Raw genomic sequence first — 27,615 nt, forward strand, 5'->3', positions numbered from 1 at the left:
AGACATGTTGAAGTGTTTCTTCAAAGGATCTTCAATGAAGAGGCGGTTGTAAATACAGGACTGTTCTAGTGTGTACACTGAACTCACAACTAATGATTTATACTTTGTTTATGAGCTACTGTATAAGAATATTTAATTTGTTGTATGTAGTCGAGCTAGAGATCTAGCAGTTAGATATCTAACACCATATGAAATATAAAAGTGCCGATATTTTTTCATTCCTCATCAACCCCTTCCTGTTATATATCTAATTTGCTTTTCTTTTTCTTATTTTTTTGGGCAACGGGTTTCTAACTTGTTAGCTGTTTATACTTTTTCCGTCACTAGTCTAGTTCTGCGTTTTTTCTTGCTTTGGTTGTATTATCATATATTTTAATCGTTTGATTTTCTGAAACGAATACTCGCTTCATCGTAATAGGTAAGTTATTGAACTATATTGTATAGTTTTTATTTTATAAAGGAAATAAAAATTGCGAGGGGTATTATGGGAAAGGAAATAAAAATTGTTACCGTTATAATTTCCATGTTCAGCGTGTGAATTTTTATCAAATTATTGACTTAAATATTTATTATTCTTATAATGAGTTTAAGATAAATACATTATAGCAAGTGTATGTATTCTTTGTATTGTCATGTGTAAAGTAATTTGTCATGATATTTTTAAAAAAAAAAGTAATTTGTCATGATTTCAATTTTTTTTTTTAAAGATATGTAATGTCATGAGGGTACGTAAATGGAAATAATTGTATTTATTTCTTAATAAAGTAGGCATAATCAGATAGTAGAAATACATATTCGGGAAGTAGTATAGAACTATATTGCGAAGACAAGTTAACCTTGAAAATAGAAGCACTATATAAACGATAGCATAGTGTCCCTCCATTTAGTTGTGTTACCTAGTTTATCTATATGAAAAAAGCCAAGACATCCATGTTGATTATATGATATAAATTTGTCAAAAGTAATTGACTTATCTTCCTAAAGAGATTATTGTGTACTATACAAGCCATTAGCAATTAACATGCTCTTTGTTAGCCCCTGCTTCGAGATCACTCTACTGAAATTGGATGTTATTTCTCTTTGAAAGAAAAATCAGAAGATAGGTTTGTGTCTGAGTAAAGGAAGAGACAAACTAAAGCACAATCTTATATCTTAAAAGTTAGGTACTGCATTTTCCATCCTAGGATGGCTGTTTCAACCAGAGCTCTAGCAACTTATCAAGTGCTTCTTGTAGTGCAAAAACACGACATCTCCACTTCTTAATTCTCTTTGCTTCCGCTGTTATATGTAGAAAACCAAACAAAAGATCAACAACAAAAATTAAAGAAAACACTACAATATGCTGAAAGTTTCAGTGTTAAATTTAACAATGAAAAGTTGCTGAAGTGTAGGACTGAAATTCAATAAAGTTTGTAGCAGTAGGATCATTTACAGATGCACAAAGTTATGTAGAAATCTAGAGACATTACCATATTATGATGCAATGTCAAGCGTGTGGACCCCAAGTTATCAAAACTTTCTGGAAAAACTTTTTAGGCAATAAGAAATACTGGCCATCAAATAATTGCTACATACTTGACAATAACTGTTTCAGAAAAGAAAAAAAATGTAAACTATAATAGCAGCAACACAATAATCACTGAATTCAATTTTCTAAGTTAACCCATTTACATTTTAATATATACCTAAATCCTCACACTCCGAAGCAAATTAGCAAATATAGTTGGTTAACTTGAATGATCAAATAAATATGGCTTATTGCGGATAAAGATGGTAAGATTGACCAAAAATAACACTATACAAAGTGTGAATTTAAGAACCTGTGTTAGGATAGTAAAACACCAGCGACTCTCAAATCTTTATTTGGAATTAAAACCTTTACAAATCACTAAAGATCTTCCTTAATTTTCTTTTCCTTTTACTTATTTAGGTGTGTGTGTAAGAAGAGGGGGGGGGGGGGGGGGGAGCGGACTTTCAACAATAGTGACCCCTTCTGATTGCTTGATTTCCCTCTCTTTAATTATATGGAAACTCTAGATTAATAGAAATGAAGAAATTTTCTACCAATCTTAAAAACCGCAAGATAAGTTCATCCTTGAAGCTAAAGCTTGGGAATTCCACACTTCAAGGGATGACAACCTACCCCTCCCAAATACCAACCTTAGCTCATCTCTATCTTGGTCACAACCAAGGCAGGACCGGTGGAAACTGATATGTGATGTCTCCTTAGGGATTATGTGTGACTCAAATGGTAGCTGGATCTTTTGTTACCAACAAAAGTCTTGGTCTCCATCATCCAAATTTAGGGAGAGCTAAAGGCAATTCGTATTGGGCTTTCTATTATTGAATCAAATGGCTAGTCCACCATCCAAATTTGCTTTGACTCGCAACAAGCAATTAACAGGGTGCTGCAAGAGGATCAAATCAAAGAGCTAGTCTCTCTCTCTCTCTCTCTCTCCCTCCCTCCCTCCCTCCCTCTCTCCCTCTCCCTCTCTCTCCCTCTCTCTCTCCCTCTCTCTCTCTCCCTCTCTCCCTCCTTCCCTCCCTCCCCCCCTCTCTCTCTCTCTCTCTCTCTCCCTCTCCCTCTCCCCCTCTCTCTCTCCCTCTCCCTCTCCCTCTCCCTCTCCCTCTCTCTCTCTCTCTCTCTAAAAGAATTCCTCCATTCCAATGTGAAGTGGGGTTGGATGGAGCAAAATCTATGTAACTAAAAGTCACAGCTGAAACATCAACCCTAATTCCTCCATAAAAATCATCAAAAGTTCTGATAAAATCACCAAACACGTCATAATGTTTACTAAAACAAAACTTCTTGAATAAAAAGCTGACATTCCCAAGAGATCCTTAAACTTGTATATTTATTGAAAACCGAACTCCTTGAATCAAAAGCTAACCAACTATAATTATATCAATCACATCTGGTTCTGTACTTTCCTGATAATTATATTGACATATAGCTCCAGAGACACAAATCTGACCTTAATTTATATTCCAATTTCATTCTACACCAAATTCAGCTTGTCTGTTAAATGCATATCCCTTTCTCCAAATCTGTTAACTTTCAACCGTTGAGCAAAAATGAATAAAATTTTCAAAGGATGAATAATAAAAAGCAATCAGCAAACAACCAATCTACCTATTTTCTAGAAAATCAAGATTTTCAGGTTACTCGAGCGCTTAACATCCCGAAAATACAGAACAACTTAAAATAAGTTCCCCCCCCCCCCCCCAAACAAAAGGACAAACAAAACAAGGTGCAATTAGCCCCATATAGAGATAGAGACAAAGAAAGAGCGAAAGAATCATATAGCCATACAAGACCTACACTCTACACCATTCAGAACAATGGAGAAAGTCCAAAAAAATATGATATGCACTTCTTATGTTTTTACAAAGCGCTAATTTAAACTAATTACACCCCAGTAGTAGTATATTTTTTTTAAAAAACCTTCAAATAATCAAATGGAACAGGAAATAGAATGAATGAAACTTAATAGACGCTAGTATCTGTTATTTCAAAGCAAATGTAAAACTGCAAACAATTAAGCAAGAGTTAGAAGTAGAGAACCCTGACCTGTAAGAATAACCACTTCTTGGTAATTGAGACTCTCTAATCACTTCGTTTCTGCCAAGTCATACTTGGTAACCATTTTCTCCCAAAATTCAGATTCTTCAATGGATTTTAGACTGAAATCAGCAATTTTGGAAAGTTAGGGATTGAGATGAAAACATAAAGGAGAGAGAAAGGAACATGGGGCAAAGAAGAAAAGGACAAAGTAGCAAGAAATAATATTTATATCCCTGCAGTGCACAATGAATATGTTTGCCATTATGATTTACGTAATTTTGATATTTACATAGATTTCACAGGCTACCATCTCCCAATCTTAGCTTTTGAGTTTCGACTACTCAAAATTGAATTTCTTTTACATAGATTATTCATTTTAAAGTAGTTATACAATTAAGAATTACTCGGGGGGGGGGGGGGGGAGTGTAAAGCTTAAATTACTTCTTCAGCGGGAACAGGTATCTTATTTTCTAATGATCGAGAAGTAATAGCAGTAGTAAAACCCCTAACCACAAGGGATGGTGAGCCTCCAGCGTCAACTTGCAATATATATATATATATATATATATATATATAGGGGAGGGATCTGGTGAGAATAGGTCCATATGTGAGAATTCATACTTATATGAGAACTGATTTAAAATTTAGAACATGTGAGTAAAAATTTAGAACATGTGAATTAAAATTTAGAACATGCGAGTTGAAATTTAGAACATGTGACTCAAATTAAAATTTTGAACATATGAGTAATAATTTAGAACATTTGTGTGAGTAATATGTTTAGAACATCTGATTTAAGAATTAGAACAAGTGATTGAAAATTTATAAAATTTGCTTTATGAAATTTTAAACACATGAGTAAAATTTAGACATATGATTTAAGATTATGAACATGTGAATAAAAATTTAGAACAAACTGATATAGAATATAGAAAGTGTGAGTAAATAATTTACAACATACGAGTAAAAAAATAGAACATACAATTTAAAATCTGGAACATATAATTAAAAATCTTAAAACACACGTTTTAAAATTTAGAACATACAAGTTAAAATTTTGGAACAAGTTATTTAAAATTTATGACATCGAACGTAACTAATTTATGGTTTAGAACATGTGAGTACTAAATTAGAACATTTGATTTAATTTAGAATACCTAAGGAAAAGTTTAGAACATCAGATTTAAAATTTAGAACATACGAGTAAAAATTTAGAACATAAAGAGTGTTCTCACATAAGAAAATTTCTCACGAGAGTCTTCCCCTATATATATATATATATATATATATATATAAAAGGAGTTATAAAAAAAAAAAAAAAAACCTACAAATATGAGAGGGAGCGCATGGAGGGGACCCATAGCAATTAGACATATGCACACACTACAATTAGTCTGAAACTTTCATTTATTGTCAATTTCCAACAGGTGAGGAGTGAGGATCAACTATTCCTCTGGCTTTAGATGGACAAAATTCAAAGTCTTGCGAAAATGTCTCCGCTATACTGGACAGCAGTCAGTGGTCATCACTTATCATATTACAGCTCAGCCAGTACAGCATCCTTATCCAGTCTAAAGATTGGGCTTTCTTTGAATATAATAATGCCAGTGTAAGTGATGTATTATCATGACTAAATGCAATTTTCTACAGATCCAACTTTGAACTCACACAAACTGCTAGATTACAGGAAATTTTACCATGCTTTTCATTAAAAAGCTTAATTGATCAATAAAACCTCTAAAAAAAACAAAGGAAAACATAATAATCTTTGCAACGACCGTACCTCATCCTTTATCAGACTCTCAGCCTAGTTTAAACTTTGAAGTGTCCCCTCAAGTTCAACCGGCCTAGTTGCAGATCGTGGATCAGCTTCTGCATATCTTGTGATTTGAATCCTGGCCCCTGAATACAACTGTAGATACTTTATCATATCTCCATGTTGTCCTATGAGAACTCCAACCTGAAACATTGCAATGAAATTCATCAGCAAGTTAACTACTCTTTTTTTTCTTTTTTTTTTGTTTTGTGAACAAATAACTACTCTCAATTAATCCTATCAAAGTTGAATACTCTTTTAGGTAAAATTAAGAAATAATGAATTAATGACCAACCTCATTCCAGTAATACTAAAACATGATCACTCATTCCAGTCAAATAATACGGAGTAAGTAATAAATGCTACAAAGAAAAGCTACTCAAAGTCACCTTATAATTCGGAATCTCAATCCTCCGAGTCATGCTCCAGAATCAGGATATTGCTGCTCAGTCGCAACATCACCTTGTTCTGCACCTTCATAGGCAGTCGTTTCCACACCTTCCAATGGAGCATTATAAGATGAAGGTATCTCAGCATCCTTCTCTTCCGAATCACCATATTTGGAATCAATTTTCTCCTCATCCTCAGTAACCACACAGGTTCAGTTTCAGTAACCTCGTGACTTCTTGAGGAACCACCTCTTTATTGCCTTCCTCACCACCTGATCATCAACAGACGCTTCAATACTCTGAACAGCTACCTCGGTTTTGGAATCCACCAAAGCATTCTTATTCTCCTCCTCCAGCATTTGTCCGTTCTCACTTGCTGTATAACCCAAACAACAAATCACATCAATGACACAAACATCAATTCCAAAATAAATGAGCAATATACATACTATTAATTCTAATAACATCATCAAAATAACTCAAACTCAGCACAAAATAACATTGATTAAATAAATTAACTTCCTATAAAAACAACAATCAAAAAGAAAAATCCAGCAATTTATTGTTCACCAGATTTGATCCGTCATCCATAGACCCCTCATTTGCCAGAAGTTGATTCGTCATCCATAGAACCAATTCATAATCCACAACACACAATCAACCCAACTTATTGTTCTCATATGTGCAATATTTTGTAAGCCTTGCATACCATTCCAACACATTTTACTATTTTAGACTTCCTAAGCAATAATGGATCAAAAGGTCTCAAATTTAGGCTTCGAAATGCATTTTTAGCTAGTAAAGTTGACAAATTTATACTGGGTAAATATAAATCGATGGCTTCCATACTTATTTAAATCCAATTTTGCCAAATGCCATTAACTAAAACTAAACCTATGACATTAAAAATTCAGCAAATCAACAATTCAAAAGCTCAAAACTTAATTCTATAAATGCCCAAACCAATGATCGTAATATTACAAAAAGCTAGCAAAATAAGCAACATTGTACTTTCACACTATCTATATGCTTCTCTTAGAATAATGTATGTGATTTATACACAAAGAAAATCAGTTATATGAGATTGATAATATTTATCTCAATATAAACTTTTAGAATAATTGTAGATAATAAAACATGCTTCATCTTAATAATAAAAGTTGTCTATAAATCATCAAAACAGAGGGGTAATGTAATTGAAATATGCATACCTCATAATTAAACTGGTTTTTTTTCTTCCAACCACAAAATGCAAAATGAAGCTCACACACCATATCAAGAAGTTTGTTAATGAGTTCTTAACGTGTAGATGTCGCATTATAAGAATTCCTAAATTAGTTAGCCTGTAGATGCTTTTCTCCCAACAGAGAAAACCAAAGTTAAGGAAAGATATATTTAAGAGAAACATACGGGGTTTTCCAAGACTTCAATGTAACTTTTTTTTTTTTCTTATTTTAGGAACCTCTAATGTATCAGATTTTGATTTCAGGGTTCAAGTTGTCATACAAACTTATTTCGTATCGTTTCCAGTTTCCAGATTTCATTTTACAAGTGCCACAGTTTTGCATATCAATCGAAAGTAGCAACAACAATTCGAATTTCAAGCTCACAAAATCGAACATCAACATCCCATGCTCTCAACAAATCACAAATTCACTATAACATACTTCACATCATTCAATTCAGTCACCAATCAAGATGAGTTTGTCTAAATAACTCGGCTGAAAGCTTGTTAATATCTTCTCAATTTAGAATCTCAAAAGCTTAGCTCAGATACATTGCAATTTTGATATTATCTTTTGACTTTTATCAAAGTGCCACCTGCCCACATCAATCCAATTATTATATTAGACTGCTTAACGTATATATTACTTTGGTTACTTGTCAAACTATTTCTTAATCATCTTCATCTTGTTTTATTTGTAGCTAATTATGCTCAACAACACATCTATGAAATCCTAGCCCAACTGCACATGTCCATTTCATCCTTGGATTGCGTCTAAGATCCGTTTCATTCCTGTATGCATTTAGTCTACTGATATTGTGTTTAACGTTACTTGAACTACTTGGATACTCATGTTAGACCTTAGACGGGCATGGTATGACAAGTGCTCATATCAATGTCAAACTCAACAAGGATACTTGGGATAAATGAAAAGTACAATTAAATATAGATCATACAATAATCATCCCTTGGCAGTTGATTACACAGGAACGTGTCAATTAAGTTTGGAGTATGTAGTCAGCATTATTCCCTTAAAGTCTTATCAATAACTATAAATCCTACTCAAAACAAAAGGGAGAGTGTGAATATAATATGTGTCCAGGTATATGTCTTAATGACTAAATCAATAGATAAACTTCTCAGCATTAACCAGCTTTCTACACTTAGGTTAAATTTGTCTGAGGAAAGAGTGCTTAAATTAAAATTTTCTTCCTCTCTACATCCTGTGTTTGGATTACAGAACTGATGCTGTCAATTTTGATTGCCAAAACCTCAAACTCTACAGTTTAACTTTTGAGTGAAATTAGTTTGATTATTTCTAGCAAAGCTGGTGGATTGTGGATCCATATCCATCTGTTTTTAATGGGTGATCAACGGTCAAGGGATTGATTTAAGTGAGAAGTTTTGCAATTTACCAAGAATATCATCGCTCATCTCTAAGGAACTCAAACAAAGGCCCTTATACAGTTATACTACGGTGAAAAGCATTAAGTTGCCATCAACAATGACATCCATATCTTTACAATGAGGATTCATTAAGCGACAGTATCATCTTGCTACTTATCCAACTCTCTTAGTCTCTATTGGAAAAGCAATTTACCACATCACTAAAACATAAAACATTAAACTACTACTCCAACATGATGAACCGAGTACTGACCGTATAATTCGGAGAAGATAGCAATCTAAATTTAGCAATTAACTTCATAAACTGCATAAACCCTAATAATAATAATCTTAAATTTAAGTCCTTTTGTAATGGGAGTGCAATTCAGTGTTCTAATCCAGCAAACAAACAACATAAATACATAATTCACAAGAAATCAAGCATGATTACAACTCCTTTGTCGCAAAATCAAATATCCGCGAAATTACAACACATTTTCATACTATAAAATCATTATTACTTAATCAATCAAAACAAACAACAAAAGATGTGTCATTTCGATTCTTATCTACTAAATTATAGCGGCAAAAAAATGAATGAATATTAAGCATGAACTCAAATTTAAGGTTTACATAATATAAAAATTAAGAATTGTGAAGATTGCCAAACCTTAAATCGGATAAAATTAATGTTTCGGATTAAAATTCTTCACGCCATAATCGGTCCCATGATAATAATACAAGCAAGAAAATCCACCATTGTTGAACTCTTACTTGATTAAAATCCAAAGTGAGCCAATTTTGGCAAATATTAACCAAAATGGTTCCGTGGCAAAAGTATTAAAATCCAAATTTCCTAATTTTTGACACAAAACGATTTTCGATTTTCCTTTCTTTGTTTATTGGCTTTTGATGTGTGTATTTGTGTCAATGGAGTAGAGAAAGCTCAGAGTACAACTTCAATGGAGGAGAAATAGAGAATGTTTTTTTTTTTTTTAATCAAAAGCTGAATACTCAAATGAAAGAAGGGAAAGGGAGGAAATTAGGGAGAAAGTATAATTTGGTGACTCAATAAATTAAATGAAATTGCACCCAAATGCAAGTTGGTCAAACTCTCCCATTTTGCAACTTAAGAATAGTGAAATTTCATTGACTTGTGACTCATATCACTATTCCTTTCATTTGGAGAAGTTCCCACTTTTTAAAGGGTTAGGGATAATGCAACTACCAAAGGAATAGACGAAAATTGAATGGTTAACAGTTTAAAAGGGATAAGATTCAAGATGAAACTTATTAGAGTGTATGCAACTGCAGCTTGGTATACTATAATAACCTTCATTCTCTTAAAAACCTTCTATAAACAACATCTTGGATTTGATTTTTATAAGGTTCTTAAGAGAATTGTATTTTCCTAAACTGTAACACTACTGTCCCTTATACTCGTAATAGTAACACCTTTAAGAATAATACAGCAGACGCTTTTGGTATACAAATATGAAACTTGCATTTATCTTTTCTCATCTTGGTTTTGAATGAGGGGAAGTGAGTCTAAGCTAGTTCTAATGTGACGTTTTCCACTAAAATGGCCGGTACTTCCAAACAAATTGGTATTGAGGAATAAAGGTTGATTCGGTGTTGGTATCTCGCAATTTCCACTAGTTAGCATGTCAACCACCTGAGCCATGGATGGTCTTTAAGGGACTGAAGCTTGAGTGCAGAGAAGACCTATCTGAAGCACTTTTAATACCTCCTCCTGAAACTCGGTACCCAAGTAAGAGTCAACACATTCATATTGTCTGTCTAATCTGTAGAGATTCCAAACCTGTAAAACAACAAGAAGTCTCAGCAATTTTCAAGATGAAGAACAGAGATGATTATAATAGTTTCATTACTATCATACGCAATTTATGGTGATTTGAAGCATATACATTGTAGAAGGGATAGTGAATCCTGTATGAAAACGTTCTTCCTACTACTTATTATCTCGAGAACAAGTACCCCAAAACTGTAAACATCTGCTTTCTCAGTAAGTTGTCCTTGAACCAAATACTCTGGAGCCATGTATCCGCTGCACCAGCAACACTACAAAATCCCTAGCTAGTCATGTCTTAAGATTTATAATTGCGGAATTTAGGCCTCATTCTCTCCAACTTAGAACAAAACTTCAGTAAAAAAATCAGTTTTACTCAGTAATTGCATATAACAAAAAGCACTAGTGAATCAATAAGAACAAGTTTTTATTGGTATAAATCAGTTATAATCAGTTAAAACAATTTCAGTTCAGTAAAAGGAGAAGGAAACCAAGCCGGATATATCAGCAAGTGAATTAAATGGCTCCTTTGGAGTTATAGCAGGAAGTAACTTTCAATCAACAAAATTACACAATAGATTGGTTTTTGATGACTTACAGTGTTCCAGCAATTCCGGTGTTCAGATGACTCCTACCTGAAGCAATAGACCTTACCAAACCAAAATCTGCAATCTTTGCTTCCAATTCAGATTCTGACCCCCTTTTTACAGAATAAACAATTTATATATGAACCAAAAATCTCATGCAAGTTCCTGTATTTGGAATATGGATGGGAAAAAAATAAGCAATACCAAAGAGATGGTGATCAAGGCTCTTCTTAGGCATGAACTCGTAGACCAGGGGACTTTCAGACCCTTCAATGCTACATCCTAGCAGCTTAACAAGATTCTTGTGTTGAATGTCTCTGATTAAGTTTACTTCGTTGATGAATTCCTTTGCCCACTGTGTTGTGTTGAAAAACGTACATTCGTTTAACAGCGATTGCTTGACCATTTGGGAGTGTCCCCTTGCATACGGAAAATTCCCTATTTCTCAATGGGAGAAACGAAAGTTGTTTTTTATGGGGGCATTTTCGTGAATAAATCAACTACTTTTTCATTATTGTGGGCTTCACAGTTGAATAAAGTTAAATAAAGTTGTTAATTTATTTACGAAAATGTCACGTGAGAATTTTGTTTCTCACAATGGGAAACTGGAGCATCCTCCTTGAATACAAGTATTCCTGCTCCACCTTGGCCGAGTTTATTCAATGGGTAAAAGAAATTTGTTGCTTCCTCAACGACTTGATAGTTGAATTTTAGACCAAGTTTTGCTAATCTTCTGCTGACTTCATTTTCTCCTGTCAAATGTATGAAAAACAGTTTTTATGAGAACCTAGTCACTGTAAAAAGAATGATAATCTGATTATTAAATCGATCTTGTTAACGAACGCCCCGGGGCGTTAGATAACGATAAATTAGGAATTCATGACAAAATCACGCGTCGTTCGGTGTAATTAAATGTTAATTTTACTCTAATATTTGCATTTTAATTCTCTTATCTAACGCCCGGGGGCGCTCATTAGCTTTTTCCTTATTAAATTGCAACAGATTAGTATATCTTGATTTGGTGGGTACCTTTTTTCCATTTGGGAATTGGGAGTATCTGATATAGGCAAAATAAATAGAGAAGGAAAGGGCGAAAGGAAAATGAACATTGCAGATTGGCAGCAATGTATTTAATATCTATGTTTGTGCAGTCCTGAAAATTTAAGGTCACATGATCAAATTCTCTTAATTATAATTATAGATTTTGGATTAAAAAATTATGTGGGTTTAGTCATATGATCTTTATTTATTATTTAAGAATAACTTCCTTTTGAAATGTTTGAGAGTGCTTTGATGAATAGTATGGGAATATATATACCCTAAAAAAATATTTGATTACATATTTGTCTTCATTTAAAAATTTCAAGAACTCTTTACTTTTTTTTTTCTTATTACTTCCCTACCGATAGAAAAAAGTTTGAGATAACTCTTATAAATAGTGTGCGTGCGGATATATGTACCCCTAAAAATATTTCTTTACATATTTGCCCCCATTTAAAAGCTTGAGAAGCTCTTTTATGTTTTCCTATTATGCTTACAAAAAAATTAAATGCTCAATTTAGGCTAATTTGAGTGATTATTCTTAAATAAAAAGTTGTGTTCATTTCAATTATATTCAAAACTACTCCATATGTCTTTTACTCTCCATTTCTGTGCAATGCCTTGTTTAGTTGATTCTTCCTAATAACTTCTTTAAATATATCAAACAATTATATTTCTAAAACATTTTTTTTTTAATTTGTTGATCCTCAATAAATGTAAATTAACTCTATAAAAGTTTCAAAATTGCACAATTACACAAAAAAAAAAAAAAAAAAAAAAAAACATATTTATCGCCTATATCCAAATAATTGTAATAAAATACCATGCAAATAGGCATAGGATCGATATTAAGGACAATTATGAAAATTCTTTTCACGCTACTAGCCACATCGCGTATGTCAAATCCCCAGTAAGTAATTAAAAGTACCACTCTATATTAAATCTGTTCAAGATGGGCCCGGCCTGACGGCTAGCTCGAATTCACGAGCCATGGACTTAAAATAATTCAGCCCGAAGCATTCTACACATTTTTTTTTGGTCTGGCTCGATAAGCCGTGCATGTTAGGCTCGGTCAAAATTTATGGATTTGGACAAGCATATTCGGCCTGAACCTTAGCCTGACCCGATTTGATGGTTTGGATTTTTAGGCTTAGGCCCGGCCCGAACCACCCAATGATCACATATACATGATATATACTTCATATTACTCCTTTGTTTATAAATACTTACAACACCTACCTCTTTCATCCCTTATTAATTACAAGTACAACATACACTTCCAATTCTAGTTTGGAAATGGTCGAGCACTATTAATTTAATATTTCACTAATCCCACATGTATAAATTCTTAATTGGTTCTATCTCCCACAAACAATCAATAATACATGTTAAGATATATTAGAATAATATATCATTGACTTTGTATATTCTAGTTCCTATTATTGTGCTTCGTATATAGCTGTTTCCTATATTGTAGCTAGATTAGTGCCTTGAGATAAGGCTAGTATATTGTATATATTGATAGGATCATGGAATGGAAAAGCCACGGAATTAGTTTCCTTCATGGTATCAACAGTATAGGGTTTCTTCCGCTGCATCCTACTGTCCTGTTCCGCCATTCTTTCTCTTCTCCCTTCTCTTCTTCTTCTCTTATCCTTTTTGCACTGCAACCATGGCCGAAGCCAAACACACTTTTCATCCGGCCTTTACAGTGTCAAATATCAAAAGCAACATTCCTATTACGCTTGAAATGGAGAATGTCGAATACTCTGCTTGGGCAGAACTTTTCAAAATTAATGCTCGATCTCACAAGGTTATAGACCATATTATTGCTCCGAAAAAGAAGGTGGCTGCCCCTTCGACCGATGAGGAAAAGGAGTTTCGACATTGTGTAGACACCCATTTGTGTCTCCCCAAAACAAAACTCAGTGATGAGTGACTTTCACGCTGAATCATAATCGAATGAAACGAAGGTGTGGAAAGGTATAGTGTTGCGGAGAGTTTTTTTTCTTTTCTTTTCTCTTCTCTCTGTTTTTGAAAACTTTATTTTAAACAGTCAATCCAGTTTGGTTGGTCCATGATATGGGTCCAATAGTGGTATAGTTAGGTAGGGCTTGCAAAGACCTTTCTAACGATATATTATAAGCCCAATTCCGATGAATATTGAGGAATTTATGGCCAATTTACTAAACTGGGCCCGGTTTGAGTTTTAAGTACGGCGCAATGATCTAGGGGAGGGCCTAATATGATTTATCATTCCTAATATAATTAGGAATGGTTTTGGTCTTCTAGAACATTCTAGAAGGTTCTTATCATTCTTAATTCAATTAGGATTCTTTAGAGTTTTAATTAGATCAAATAGCATTTTCGACTGAAATTATATTATTTTATCTTCCAGTACGGGAATTTTATCAGAATTTCGAAAACGCGTTAAAAGCCGGTTTGGCGTCCAACCCCAGGCCTTGGCGCCTGGAACCAGGATTGGCGCCAGACGCCAGCCATTGACGCCTGGCGCTAGCCACTGGTCCTGGCGCCAATAAGCCAGGGCTGGCGCCAAGGTGGTTCTGTAGTCTTCAGACTTTGTTTTGATAAATTATCTTTTTTTGGCTGATTTTCTCTATAAATATCGTATCAAAACTCCGTTTTCATGGACGGATTGTCAACACGAATACACCAACTATCTTCAACTATTCTCATCAATTCTTCATCAAATCTCATCAATTCTCTTCATTCATCATCTTTCGTTCATCAATCATCAATAACATTGATTCTTTAGTATTCTTTTCTATTTTGCTTTTTCATACAAAATTCCGCATTCACAAGATCTAGATACACCTAGCCATATTCGAAGTTGTCTTCGCCCTAGACGTAAAGGTTTTAATTTCTGAGGGTTTGGTCTCAAATCTCTATTTCAATTATTTAATTTAATTGTTTTGATTATTATTTTCCTTGAAGTTACTAACGTGTGTATTTTGTAATTAGAAAGAGCTACGAGGCATCTAAGTAAGTACTTTATTGATTTTATGATGTAGACATCATGTTTATATTGTTATTATGTTATTCCTGGTATCATGTCTAGGGTATTTTTAATATCAAGCATGATTAAAAGTATGATGCTTCCTATGTTCTTTCTAACATTTACGATTATGATTGATTGTTGGATATTTATTATGTTGCTTAATAGGCATATTATTTTATATCGTTATTGCTTGATCACCTTTTATTGCAGGTTAAAGGGAATTGGTATTTGCAATCACGCTTAATAAGATATTAATAATCTTGTTAGGGCTAATTTGATTATAATTCAAGTGATCACCAATAATAGTTTATTTGTGCATTAAATTCAACCAACATAGATTAAACAGGTTTAGGGTTAATCTATTGATTGTATGTTAATTAGAAAGCGCACATGAATACGATCAGAATAAAGTAGAGGCCTATTATTAGGGCATGTTCAATCTCTTTTAGGTTGGATTTGTACCATCATCCCTGAACCCTTATTTGGTTCATGACCTTATGGAGTTGGCGATCTCTTGGATCGTTAAGGGGTGTAACCTTCACCTCGTGAACGGTTTACAAGTTCCTTAAAAACTTGTTGGCGACTCTTTTGCTCTATCTTCTTCCCTTTTGGACGCCACCGTACTTTAGTGTATGATCACAGTGGGGTTCGAGCTAGTGGGATTTTTAAAGGCTTGAAATTATTCCCTACACATTGGATGCAACCGTTCTTGGGTGGATTTATTCCACAATTTTGAGGGACCTTATGCACACAATTATGGAACCTGATTCGACGGCAATGGAGGCTTGGGATACACTCAAAAACATATTCCAAGACAATCAAAATTCCCGTGCCGTGACTCTTGAACATGAATTCTCTAACACTGATATGGAGGATTTCCCTAACGTCTCGGTGTATTGTCAACGACTCAAGAGTCTCTCCGGCCAATTGAAAAATGTTGTGGCACCGGTGGATAACAACAGCCTTGTCCTTCAATTGGTCTCCGGTTTAACCGAACCGTACAATGGGGTTGCAACTTTGATAAGGCAAAGCAATCCTCTTCCTCAATTTTACCAAGCCCGTTCCATGCTCACATTGGAGGAGGCAGGCTTGGTGAAGAAAGCTGCAACGACGTCGGCTTCTGCTATGATGGTGAGTGCTCCTCGTGATGCTGCCAATTCCGGGGGGGATTCGGGTATGTCTCGGGGCAAGAACAAAAATCAGAAAAAATCGGGTGGTCGCAAACAATCCGGTGGCGGTGGTCGAGGTACCAGTACCGGCGGTAGTGGTGGCGGCCAGAGCTCCAGTGGACAGCAGCCCAGCCGCGGTGGTCCGCAACAACAGCAGCAGGCCTGGGCTGCCCCTCCACCATGGCAGCAGGCGCATCAACCGTACCAACCTTGGGGTTGGGCTCCTTAAGCTGCACCTCCTTGCCCATTTCCCACCCAAGGCTGGGCTCGTCAGCAGGGCCCAATAAGACAACTGCAGGGGGTTTTGGGCCCACGCCCACAACAAGCCTACATGGCTTCTCCGCAACAGCAGTCCATGCCATATTTCTAGACGGATCTTGAATCGGCGATGCACACCAAGACGTTGAGCCAACCCGATCCCTCGTGGTACATGGACACCGATGCAACCTCCCACATGACATCCTCCAATGGTAATATCTCGTCTTATTTTAATTTGAGCAATCATCATAATGGTATTGTTGTTGGTAGTGGTCATACAATTCCAATTCATGGTTGTGGTCATACTACATTGCCTTCCCCAAACCCACCTTTGTCCCTTACTAATGTCATTCATGCTCCCAAAATAATTAAAAATTTGTTTTGTGTTAGGAAATTTACCAATGATAACTGTGTGACCGTTGAGTTTAACCCTTATGGTTTTTATGTGAAGGATTATCGGACGGGGATGTCAATAATGAGATGTGATAGCCAAGGAGATCTTTATCCCCTCACTACCACTTTCGCAAATTCAACTCCATCAACCTTCACAGCTTTAGCTTCCTCACTTTGGCATGATCGATTGGGACACCCGGGTCCTTCTATTTTAAAGGCTCTTCGTAGTAATAAAAGCATTGAATGTACTCGTGATTCTAGTGCTAGTATTTGTCATTCTTGTGTACTTGGTAAACACATTAAAATGTCGTTTATTTCATCGAATTCTAGTACTTTTATGCCTTTTGATATTATTCATAGTGATTTATGGACATCTTCTGTTTTAAGTTCTTTGGGTCATCGTTATTATATGCTTGTATTGGATGATTATTCGAAATTTTTGTGGACCTTTCCCTTAGCTAAAAAGTCGGATGTGTTTGACAAAATTTTAGTTTTCCAAGCATTTATTCGTACCCAATTCGAACGACCTATTAAAACCTTTCAATGTGATAATGGGCGGGAATATGATAATGGTTCTTTCTGGGCTTTATGTGAGTCTAATGGCATGTCTTTCCGTCTTTCATGTCCCCATACCTCTTCACAAAATGGTAAGGCCGAGAGAAAAATTAGATCATTGAATAATATCATTCGTACTCTCCTTGCTCATGCTTCTTTACCCCCGTCATTTTGGCATCATGCTGTGCAAATGGCAACATATCTCCATAATATGCTACCAAGTAAATTTCTAGAATATAATCCAAGTTCTATACCAAAAGGACCCTTCTTACTCTCACTTACGTGTTTTTGGGTGTTTGTGTTATCCCTTGATTCCGTCTACCACCATTAACAAACTTCAACCTAGATCAACACCGTGTTTTTTTTGGGATTTCCGCCGAATCATAGGGGTTACAAATGCTTTGATTTATCTTCTAATAAAATAATTATTTGCCGGCATGTTATGTTTGATGAGAATATTTTTCCTTTTGCAAATTTGTATACTCCCTCTTCCCATGATTATGACTTTTTGGGTGATGGACTCACCCCATATGTTGCTCATCATTTGCAATCTTCTGGGTTGCCCTCTACGGCCCCCTCTCCTACTCCATTTACACGAACTGGGCCTCCCTCTCCTTCCTCTCCTCCAAGCCCAGTTCGGCTCCCCTCTCTTTCCTTTCCTCTAAGCCCAGTTCGGCTCCCCTCTCTTTCCTTTCCTCTAAGCCCAGTTCGGCTCCCAAGTCCTTCCCCATTCTCTCCTAGCACGCAAGTCACTGGTGGGCAGAATAGGGCCCCGCCGGACCGTGGGCCTGTTCAATCAGCCACGGCCCAGTTGAGTCCTACCCAACCAGTTGACCCAAATACCTCCACGGCTCCTCTCCCACCTAACTCATATCCACAACCCTCCTCTTCTACTAGTGTAACTCGTGGTCAAAATGGTATAGTCAAGCCCAACCCGAAATATAAAAATTTCAGTGCTATGACGACTAATGTTACGAAATCCCTTTTCCCCGTAACCCCATTTCTGTTCTTACTGACTCGAATTGGAAACTGGCCATGGATGATGGATATAATGCTCTTATTAAAAATAAGACGTGGGAGTTGGTGCCCCGTCCGCCTGATGTTAATGTTATTCGTTCTATGTGGATTTTTACTCATAAGGTGAAGTCTGACGATTCTTTTGAGAGGCATAAAGCCCGTGTTGTAGGTGATGGCAAAACACAACAGGTTGGCATTGATTGTGGGGAGACTTTTAGTCCGGTTGTCAAACCGGCTACTATTCGGACTGTTCTTAGCCTTGCTTTATCCAAGTCTTGGCCTATACATCAGCTTGATGTCAAGAACGCCTTTTTACATGGTGAGCTTAATGAGACAGTATATATGCATCAACCTCTTGGTTTCCGTGATCATACTCACCCTGATTATGTATGTTTGTTACGAAAGTCTTTATATGGTCTTAAGCAGGCACCCCTGGCATGGTATAAGAGGTTTGCAGATTTTGTTGCTTCTATTAGTTTCACTAATAGTAAGAGTGACAATTCTCTATTTATTTATCGGCAGGGGAAGAATGTGGCTTATTTGCTATTATATGTTGATGACATTATTCTTACTGCTTCTTCTGATACTCTGCGACGTTCTATTATGTCTCTTCTTAGCTCGGAATTTGCTATGAAGGACTTGGGTCATCTTAATTATTTTCTTGCCATAGCAGTGACAAGACATAAGGGTGGATTATTTTTGTCACAACGCAAATATGCAGAGGAAATTATTGACCGAGCAGGGATGGCTTCGTGTAAACCTTCGGCTACACCTGTTGAGGTGAAACCGAAGGACAGTTCTACAGGTTCTCCTTGTGCCGACCCTACATTGTATCGTAATCTTGCAGGGGCCTTGCAATACCTCACATTTACTAGACCGGATATATCATATGCGGTCCAACTGGTTTGCTTACATATGCATGATCCGAAGGAGAAGCATATGCCTGCTCTCAAACGGGTTATTCGTTATGTACAGGGCACTATTGATCATGGTTTGCATCTGTATCCATCTTCTATTTCTTCTCTTGTCTCATATACAGATGCAGATTGGGCCGGGTGTCCGGATACGAGACGCTCCACATCCGGACATTGTGTGTATTTGGGTGATAATTTGATTTCTTGGTCCTCGAAACGACATGCTACTCTATCTAAGTCTAGTGCTGAGGCAGAGTACAGGGGTATTGCTAATGTAGTTTCCGAGTCGTGTTGGCTTAGAAACTTAATTACTTTTGGAGTTACATTGTCTGATTAAGAAGGCAACCTTGGTATACTGTGATAATGTGAGTGCTATTTACCTTTCGGGTAATCCGGTACATCATCAGCGTACCAAACATATTGAGATGGACATTCTTTTCGTTCGTGAGAAAGTGGCTAGAGGTGAGGTCCGAGTCCACCTTGTTCCATCTAGGCACCAAATTGCGGACATCTTCACGAAAGGACTACCACGGGTATTATTTGAAGATTTTCGAGATAGTCTAAGCGTCCGTCCTCCTCCCGCTTTGACTAAGGGGGTGTGTTAAGATATATTAGAATAATATATCATTGACTTTGTATATTCTAGTTCCTATTATTGTGCTTCGTATATAGCTGTTTCCTATATTGTAGCTAGATTAGTGCCTTGAGATAAGGCTAGTATATTGTATGTATTGATAGGATCATGGAATGGAAAAGCCACGGAAATAGTTTCCTTCAATACATCCATTACCATCCACCTACCCCATGTACATTAATCTGTTAATTTGATTATTTCCATGTAATATTCAAGTGCTCAACTTGAATTAATATTTAATGAAAACCATTAATCCGTAGGACTATTTTTGACAAGATGGATGGATTATTGGCTCATTGCCTTTAATAATGTAATTGTATTGGCTTTGATTAGCCAGCGTGCACCATTGTTGGGTCCATGAGATCGTATTTTGCAGCAATGGATTAGTATAAGTTGCATTAGATGTTAAATCGACACATCAATGTAGACAAAGACGACTTTGAGCAATTTGTTACAGATATTGAAGAGTTGCAGTAATTTTATTAGTATAAGTTTGGCCTCGCCCTACCTTCAGCAGCTTTGGGGGATCTCTACCATACACCACCTTGAATGGGGTCGTTAACCCGGTTGATTCATGGTAAGAGGTGTTGTAAGTGAACTCGGCCAATGCAGCCACTTACCTAAGCTACTCAACCCTAACCTTCTTCCCCATTTTTATATATAAATAAGCATCCAAAATAAGTGAAGTCGTCCTAAGAAGGTAAAATCAAATCAACGTCATTTGATATATACTTCTCCCACATAACACCTCTTATGGGCTTTGTTTTGATGTTGTTGGATGATTGTTATGCCTTCATAAACAAATGACCCTTAACTTGAATCTGCACGAACTCAAAGAATCGGGTCATTGTACGTAATGCCGACATCATCCAGTTAAAGAAAGAGAGAAAAAAAATTAATATACATACAAAACTCATCCTGTTTAAGAAAGAGAGAAAAATTAATATACATACAAAAATCAATAATCAGGAATATGGCTTTTCTACCATCTTAAAATTTAGAAACTCTCTTTTACTATATTTACAATATAAAATGCTCACTTTTTTCTACCATTTTCTTCTCTTATTAAAACAATTGTTGAAATTATTTCATTGCAAAAAATAATGATAAAACTGACACTTGACAAAACTAAATTTTTTATTTTTATAATTGGGTTCAAATAACGTGAAACAAATTATATTTAAATTATTAAAATTAACAAATTACGTAAAATTAACTATCTGTTATATTGCACATTGTTAATACATATAATTGTCCTTTATATATATATATATATATATATATATATATATATATATATATATATATATATATATAATTTCCCTTTTCTTCATTTTCCCTTCCCACTCTGAAAAGTTAATTTTCTTACAAAATAAAAATCAGTGGTTTAAATTATATAATTATTAAATTTCTTAAACAAAAGACTTAAATTGTGAATTAAGAAGTGTAATTACCACCATTTTGCATTGTAAATGAACGGATGATGTATGTAGACTTACAGACTAAATATGAATTAAAAAGTAAAAGTATTATACAATATTGAAACATTATTAATATCAATCAACATAAATAATATCCCTTTTGAATTATATAAGTTTAAAAATTTTTGAAACTACATTTTAAAATGGAAAATTTGTCAAGAATAATACCAGATCTTCCAAAAATGAAACCACCTTTTGTTTATTTCAAAATAATACCACCTTTAATGCCTATCTGCTATAAATGGAACAAAAAACCGGTGACCTGTTTTACAAGTAGCAATTGACACGTGTCATATTTTGATTGACCAAGGTTTTTTAAAAACATTTGTCTTTAACAATAATGATTTTAAATTAAAATTATAAAATATACATATTAAAAAAAAAGAAAACTGAAAAAAAAAAAAATTCTCCCTACCCAACCCCTGTCGGCCACCGAACCACCACCAACATACCACTGCCCACAGAAAACCACCCCATCCCCTACCCCTTTCCGTTCTCAGCCCCCTCTCTTATTTCTTTTTTCGATTTTGGCCACCTTTACCTTTTCCCTTTTCGTTTCCGACCCCTCCTTTCCCCTTTTCCGATTCCCTTTCCCCTTTTAAGATTTCAGCCACCCTCCCATTCCCTTCTCTAATTTCAAGCCTCCCTTCCTTTTACTTTTCCGATTTTATCCCATCCTCCCTTTTCGCTTTCCGCTTTCAGTCCCCCTCCCCCTTCCTCTTCACACAACCATAAGTTTCGATAGGTTAAGGTTAGTTTCGGCCTTTCGGGGAGGTGGTTTAGTAGTTTTCAGTAGATAAGGGTTTCGGGAGGTTGTTATCAAGATGAGGGATCCGGAAATGGGGAAGGAAAGGGGAGAAGGAGCTGGAAAATGGGAGATAAGAGGGCCCGAAAGTAAGGGATGGTGGTTTCCGATGAAAGGAGGATGTGGCTCTGTAGGGAAACCATTTTTTTAAAAAAAAATCAAGGTTTTTTTTTTTTTTACATATTTTAAAATCAAAATTATTAAAAAAATAAATTAGCCAATGAAATTGTGACACATGTCACTGGTAACCTAATTAACAAGTTACCAACAGGTCACGTTCCATTTATAGAAGAACCATGTGAAAGGTGGTATTATTTTGAAATAAACGAAAGGTGGTTTCATTTTTGGAAGATGGCTGAAAGGTGATATTATTCTTGGCAAATTTTCCTTTAAAAATAGGAAAAATACACATTAATAATCTCAATTATTGCCGATTTATTTCAAATAATCCCAACTAAGATTTATTTTTTAATAATCCTAACTATGTCCTGACTTGGCCTCCATTAGTCCCAAAAACAAAGGGTACATTATTATTTTTTAAATGCTACATGTCAGCCCATGATTGGCCTAATATTAAAAAAAAACATTTAATAATCCTAAGTATAAGCGATTTAATTCTAATAATCCCAACTAAGGTTGATTTTTTAATAACGTAACTTTGGGGTCAGTTTGCCACTAGTAGTCCCTAATAACTAGTAACCTAATAAATAGGTTAATTTTTTTTACAAAAAAAATTTAATTACATATGTCGCATTTCTATTGGTCTAGAAAAATAAAGGAAAAAGTTTAAAAAAATAATTTTTTTTTTTTTGATTAAAAAAGATAAGCCTAAACACCAGCCCTTCCCCCATCAGCACCTCCACCGCCCAGCTTAATCTCACCGGGTCGTCGCTCATCAACCATCCTAGTCGTGGACCCTCCCATTCCCTAATCCACCTCCCAATCTCTCAACAATAAACCAAATCAAAATGAACCGGCGCAGGAGAGGCGTTTTTTGGAGTGAGAGTATAAGGCATTTTTAAAACAAGTTACCAATTTTACGAATTGGTAAAAGGCTTGTTTTAAGAAGATGAGGGTATAAGGTAGGATTGTTTTGGGATTTCGAATGGGATTATTTTGGGATTTCGAAAATGTGGGATTATTTTGAGTAAAAAAGGCAAATGTGAGATTATTTTGAGTAAAAAAGGCAAATGTGGGATTATTAGTTTCCAATTTTCCAAATGAAAACCCTTCAACTCCAAACATCAAATCTATTTTCATTTTTTTTTCTACGAGAAACTAAATTATTATGTTCTACTCAGATCCGAAAAGGAACTGAACTGTTTAAAACCCGTTTTTTGGAAACCGAATACTGACCTGACCTAATTTTTTCAAACCCAATATTGAACTGACCGAATTTGTGCAAACCGTTACTAACCCGACCCGTTATCAAGCCAAACTGTTACAACCCGAAACTGAAAGCAACCCAAACCGATTACATTTAAACCCAATAGTAACCCAACCCGTTTTAAACCGAAAACCGTTAAAACCCGATAAAAATCCAATAAACCTAAATCGTTCCAACCCGTAACATGTTGTGACCGAACCAGTTATAATCCGTAACTCGTTGTGACCCAACCGTTTACGACCCGTAACCCGTTGTGAACAAACCGTTTAAACCCGTAACCCGTTATGACTGAGTCATTTACAACCTGTTATCCAATATGTTTATGATCTAATCTTTTTCAACCCACTACTCGATAAACTCAACTTATTTATGACTTGACTTGATTATAACATGACTCGTTCCTACCCGTTATCTGACTAATTCGACTCGATAATCATCCGACTCAATTTTAACCCGATATGATTTGATTAGAAACCCGCTTCAAATTGGGTTAACTCGTTTTCAAACCAACCAAGTTCAATCTAAACCGATTATAACCTGAAACAATAATGTTTGGACCCGATTTCACCCGATCTGTTTTGAACCGAAATCCATTTTCAAACCGACCCAGTTAAACCCAAACTGATTATGACCCGAACCAATTACGACCCGTCCTGATTAAGACCCGAACTGTTTTTAACTGAAACCCACATTAAACGGGCTAAACTCGTTTTCAAACCGACTCGGTTCAACCCAAATTGATTATGACCCAAAACGACTAGAACCCGACCCGATAAGGACCCGATCCGAATAGAAACTGCAATTAAAAAAACCAAACCGATCTAACCTGATAATTTTCAAAACCGACCCAAACCGACCCGTTTATTATTTCAATCCGTTATAAACCGACCTATTATAACCCAAAACTGATAAACCCAACCCAAACCTGAACTGTTTAACCGAATTGACGCCCCTACTCTCAAGTCTGAATGCAAAGAAGTAACATACATTTTCTTGTTTTGGTTTAGAGATGATGGGATTGTAAAGTGTAAAAAAAAAAAAAAAGCAAAGAGATAGATGTTGATATGTAATGTGATGATCAGAGAAGCACATGCAATTCCCCAACATTAACAGTTCACTTTTAATCCCATCTTTTTTTAACGACCTTTCAATTTCATTATTTCCTCCTTTCCCACTTCATATGTATACCTTTATTATATATTTATGCTTGTTCATATAATCTTATCTTGACATTACCACTTATTCTAAGTAAGGCCCCATGTTTGATCTTCACTATTCTTGAAAAGCAGTTTGAAATTAATTCGCTTGTACTGATCTATAAGATAAGATGGTATGAGTTTGGAACTAAGAATGAAATTGCGATTATATGAGTGTTAAACTTGACTCTTAATACCATGCATGCATTTGTTTGATTTTGTTTAAGAATAAGTACTTTTCTTTTATTTGGCGCAGGTTGAAGGCTTGGTATATGCTATCTCCGCCTTGAGTTTATTATGATAACCTTAACTACTTTATGATTTAAGGTTTAGGTTTACAAATCAAAGTTTTTTATATGTTTATTTTTTAGTTTTAATCATTCCAAACACATATCTTACATCTTCATTACGTGAATCTAATCCTTTTTATTTTTCTTTGAAAACAACGACCCATTGAATAAAGAAAAAGGAATACATAATCTACATTTAAAAATAAAAATGGGTCGTTGTTTTCAAAATAAACATTCTAGCCGGAATACATAATCTACATTTAAAAATAAAAAATAAATTACATAATTTCTTTTAAATAATTTATTTAAAAAAAAAAAAAAAACCTAACAAAATCCATCATTTTGTCTTTTGATTAGGTAAATCATCAATCTTGCCCTAATCAACAGTAATAAACATGTCATACCTTCTAAAAGCCAGCCCTCATTGATAGAGAAAGGTATATTGATTTGGCCTCTTTCCAAATTTTCTGGCTCACTTAACTTTTTTCTTGTGATGAGCTGACTCAAACCACACCTAAACCAATTATTGAGTACATATACACACTACACCCTTTAGTTAAGACATAATTAGTATCGAATTTTTTCCATCAATTATTTTCAGCACAAACATACATACATAATCCAATTGCTTGGTTATTGCTATCTTAATTTGCATTTCATGACTCATTTAATTATATCATGTCATTAGCTCATAATTGTCAATCTTAAATTTGGTCCTAACAAATTCTACAGCATTTGATCATTTGGTCACACGATTCTCTGTATATAATTGACAAAAATTGACACAAAGTCTTCGATAGTAGATGTATATACGAATAATATACGAGTTTGATGTGTCGGCTATTAAATACGTAGTATAATTATCTACCCTTTTTTAGACAAGAAATACATACTTCGTGCATTTGTACTCAATAATTATGACTAGTACAATAAACAAAACATGGCTTGGAAGTTGGAACTTAAGGTTTTGCCAACTACATCGATCCTAAGTTAGGACAAATTGTTTACTAGATTTGTTATTGGGGACTTAAATACTCCATAATAAGCGATTAGACCTTCATCCAATTTCACATGTTTAATTTGCGTCCTAATTTACAATATGTTTTTTTGGTGGACATAAAACAAACAAATAAATAAATACAAAAAAATATCCTTGCATTTTTTTATAGCAATATTATTGTACATGTAGATTTGCACCTTTCTTTTTATCAACGAACTTATCTTGACAAAGATATTACATTTATATGATTTGAATTGATATAATTAATTAAGTACAAAAATTAACACAAAAAATCTACTTAAATGAACCTCTTACAAAGAAAATACTCAACTCAGGCCCTTCAGAATAATCAGGATTAATCATATACAATGCCTCAGAATCCTTAGACCCTACAACTCTATCAAATCTTGCTCTCAAATAAGTAAATTGATCACCATCATCTTTCTCAATCTTCTCATCACCATCACCACCACCACCATCGTTACGATGATCACGACTACGACGTTGTTGCTGATCATTAGGTGAAGGAGGTAAAACTCCGGCACCCATAGACACACCGTGAAGCATTTGCATAACATGGACTTCATCGTCGGACAATTGAGTCCTTCTAATGGAGTACCCTACTTTCCTACCATTACAATAAATAGCCCAAACAAATTCTTCCATAACCTTTTTTTTGTGTGTTTTAGTCTCACTTTCTAGGGCAACCCTTAAAATGTCACATGACATTTCTTTGTAAAAAGTTGAACTAAGGATAGGTAGCTCAATCATAAAGAAAGGTATGCTATGAGGGTTTTCTTGGATGGCTAGGGTTATACGACCTCGCCTCGTGCCAAAGAGGGTGATGATGGTTGCATGATCGGATATCATGGGACGGCGAAGGTGGTGGGACTTCGCGAGTAGTGCCACCACCTTACACCCGGATGTAAGGAGGGGGAACAACTTGAACATCTTTAAAAGACCGCCTTTAGAGGAGGAGGGTTTTTTAGAGGTTGATTTTTTGGATGAAGTTTCATAATTAGGGTTTGTGTTACGTAGGAGTGAAATTAAGGAAGATGGATTTTGGAGTTTTTTTAATGGAATTGAATAAATGGATGGCATTTTATTATATTTTTGGATTTTTTTAATGATGAAGGGAGGAATATTAGCAATAATAATAAGGATATATAGGGAGTTTATTTAATTGTTAGTGATAAAAATGAAGTTCTAAGATTGTGGATCAATTATGATTTATAACTTTGTTTGTAGGAGAAGGGAGAGGTATGTGCCAAGGACATATAATTGAATTTTTTTTTTAATTTTTTTTTTATTATTATTATTTAATGAGAGGACCCTCCTCTTGTATTAGAGTTCATACATGCTAAAACTAGAAAGTTGGCCATACAGTGTTTTCTTTCTTTATTTCCTTTTTTTTAAAAAAATAATAATAGAGACATAGTCCACAGTTCCACTACCACATAGAGTATGTGTTAAGAAAGAAAGTGAATGAAAATTATAAAATATTTGAGCACCATTAACACCCTCCTTATCGATCGATCAGTATATGCATATAAGTTTTGTGGGTAATTATTAAATACATTAATATTTAATAACTATTTTTCTTTTGAAAGAGTGAGACTAGGCCGTCTCATATTCTATTATTATAATTTTTTTACTTATAAGGGTATTATTGATCAAA

The 27,615-nt window shown here is 35.0% G+C and overlaps 3 protein-coding genes and 1 long non-coding RNA gene across 4 annotated transcripts; 2 read left to right on the forward strand and 2 right to left on the reverse strand.

The window, feature by feature from the left end:
* Window positions 1-837: 837 nt before the first annotated feature.
* LOC110714865 lies at window positions 838-11,303 on the reverse strand. The gene is made up of 8 exons (XR_002510162.1): window positions 10,790-11,303; window positions 10,310-10,463; window positions 9,052-10,203; window positions 5,771-6,146; window positions 5,349-5,525; window positions 3,572-3,684; window positions 1,470-1,585; window positions 838-1,278 (listed from the first exon to the last, which is right to left on the reverse strand). It is a non-coding gene; the product is annotated as an uncharacterized LOC110714865 (long non-coding RNA).
* A 4,212-nt stretch (window positions 11,304-15,515) lies between these two features.
* LOC110714946 lies at window positions 15,516-16,609 on the forward strand. Its single transcript, XM_021893497.1, has one exon. The coding sequence runs from the start codon at window positions 15,583-15,585 to the stop codon at window positions 16,234-16,236; it is 654 nt and encodes a 217-aa protein (XP_021749189.1). The 5' UTR covers window positions 15,516-15,582; the 3' UTR covers window positions 16,237-16,609.
* Window positions 16,610-18,248: 1,639 nt separating this feature from the next.
* LOC110714819 (uncharacterized mitochondrial protein AtMg00810-like) lies at window positions 18,249-19,481 on the forward strand. The gene has a single exon (XM_021893370.1). The coding sequence runs from the start codon at window positions 18,249-18,251 to the stop codon at window positions 19,479-19,481; it is 1,233 nt and encodes a 410-aa protein (XP_021749062.1).
* Window positions 19,482-26,093: 6,612 nt separating this feature from the next.
* LOC110714785 (protein MIZU-KUSSEI 1-like) lies at window positions 26,094-27,615 on the reverse strand. The gene has a single exon (XM_021893334.1). It carries the CDS (start codon window positions 27,036-27,038, stop codon window positions 26,232-26,234), a length of 807 nt encoding a protein of 268 aa, XP_021749026.1. The 5' UTR covers window positions 27,039-27,615; the 3' UTR covers window positions 26,094-26,231.

Source organism: Chenopodium quinoa, unplaced genomic scaffold (genome assembly GCF_001683475.1).
Source record: "Chenopodium quinoa cultivar QQ74 unplaced genomic scaffold, ASM168347v1, whole genome shotgun sequence".
NCBI lineage: Eukaryota > Viridiplantae > Streptophyta > Magnoliopsida > Caryophyllales > Amaranthaceae > Chenopodium > Chenopodium quinoa.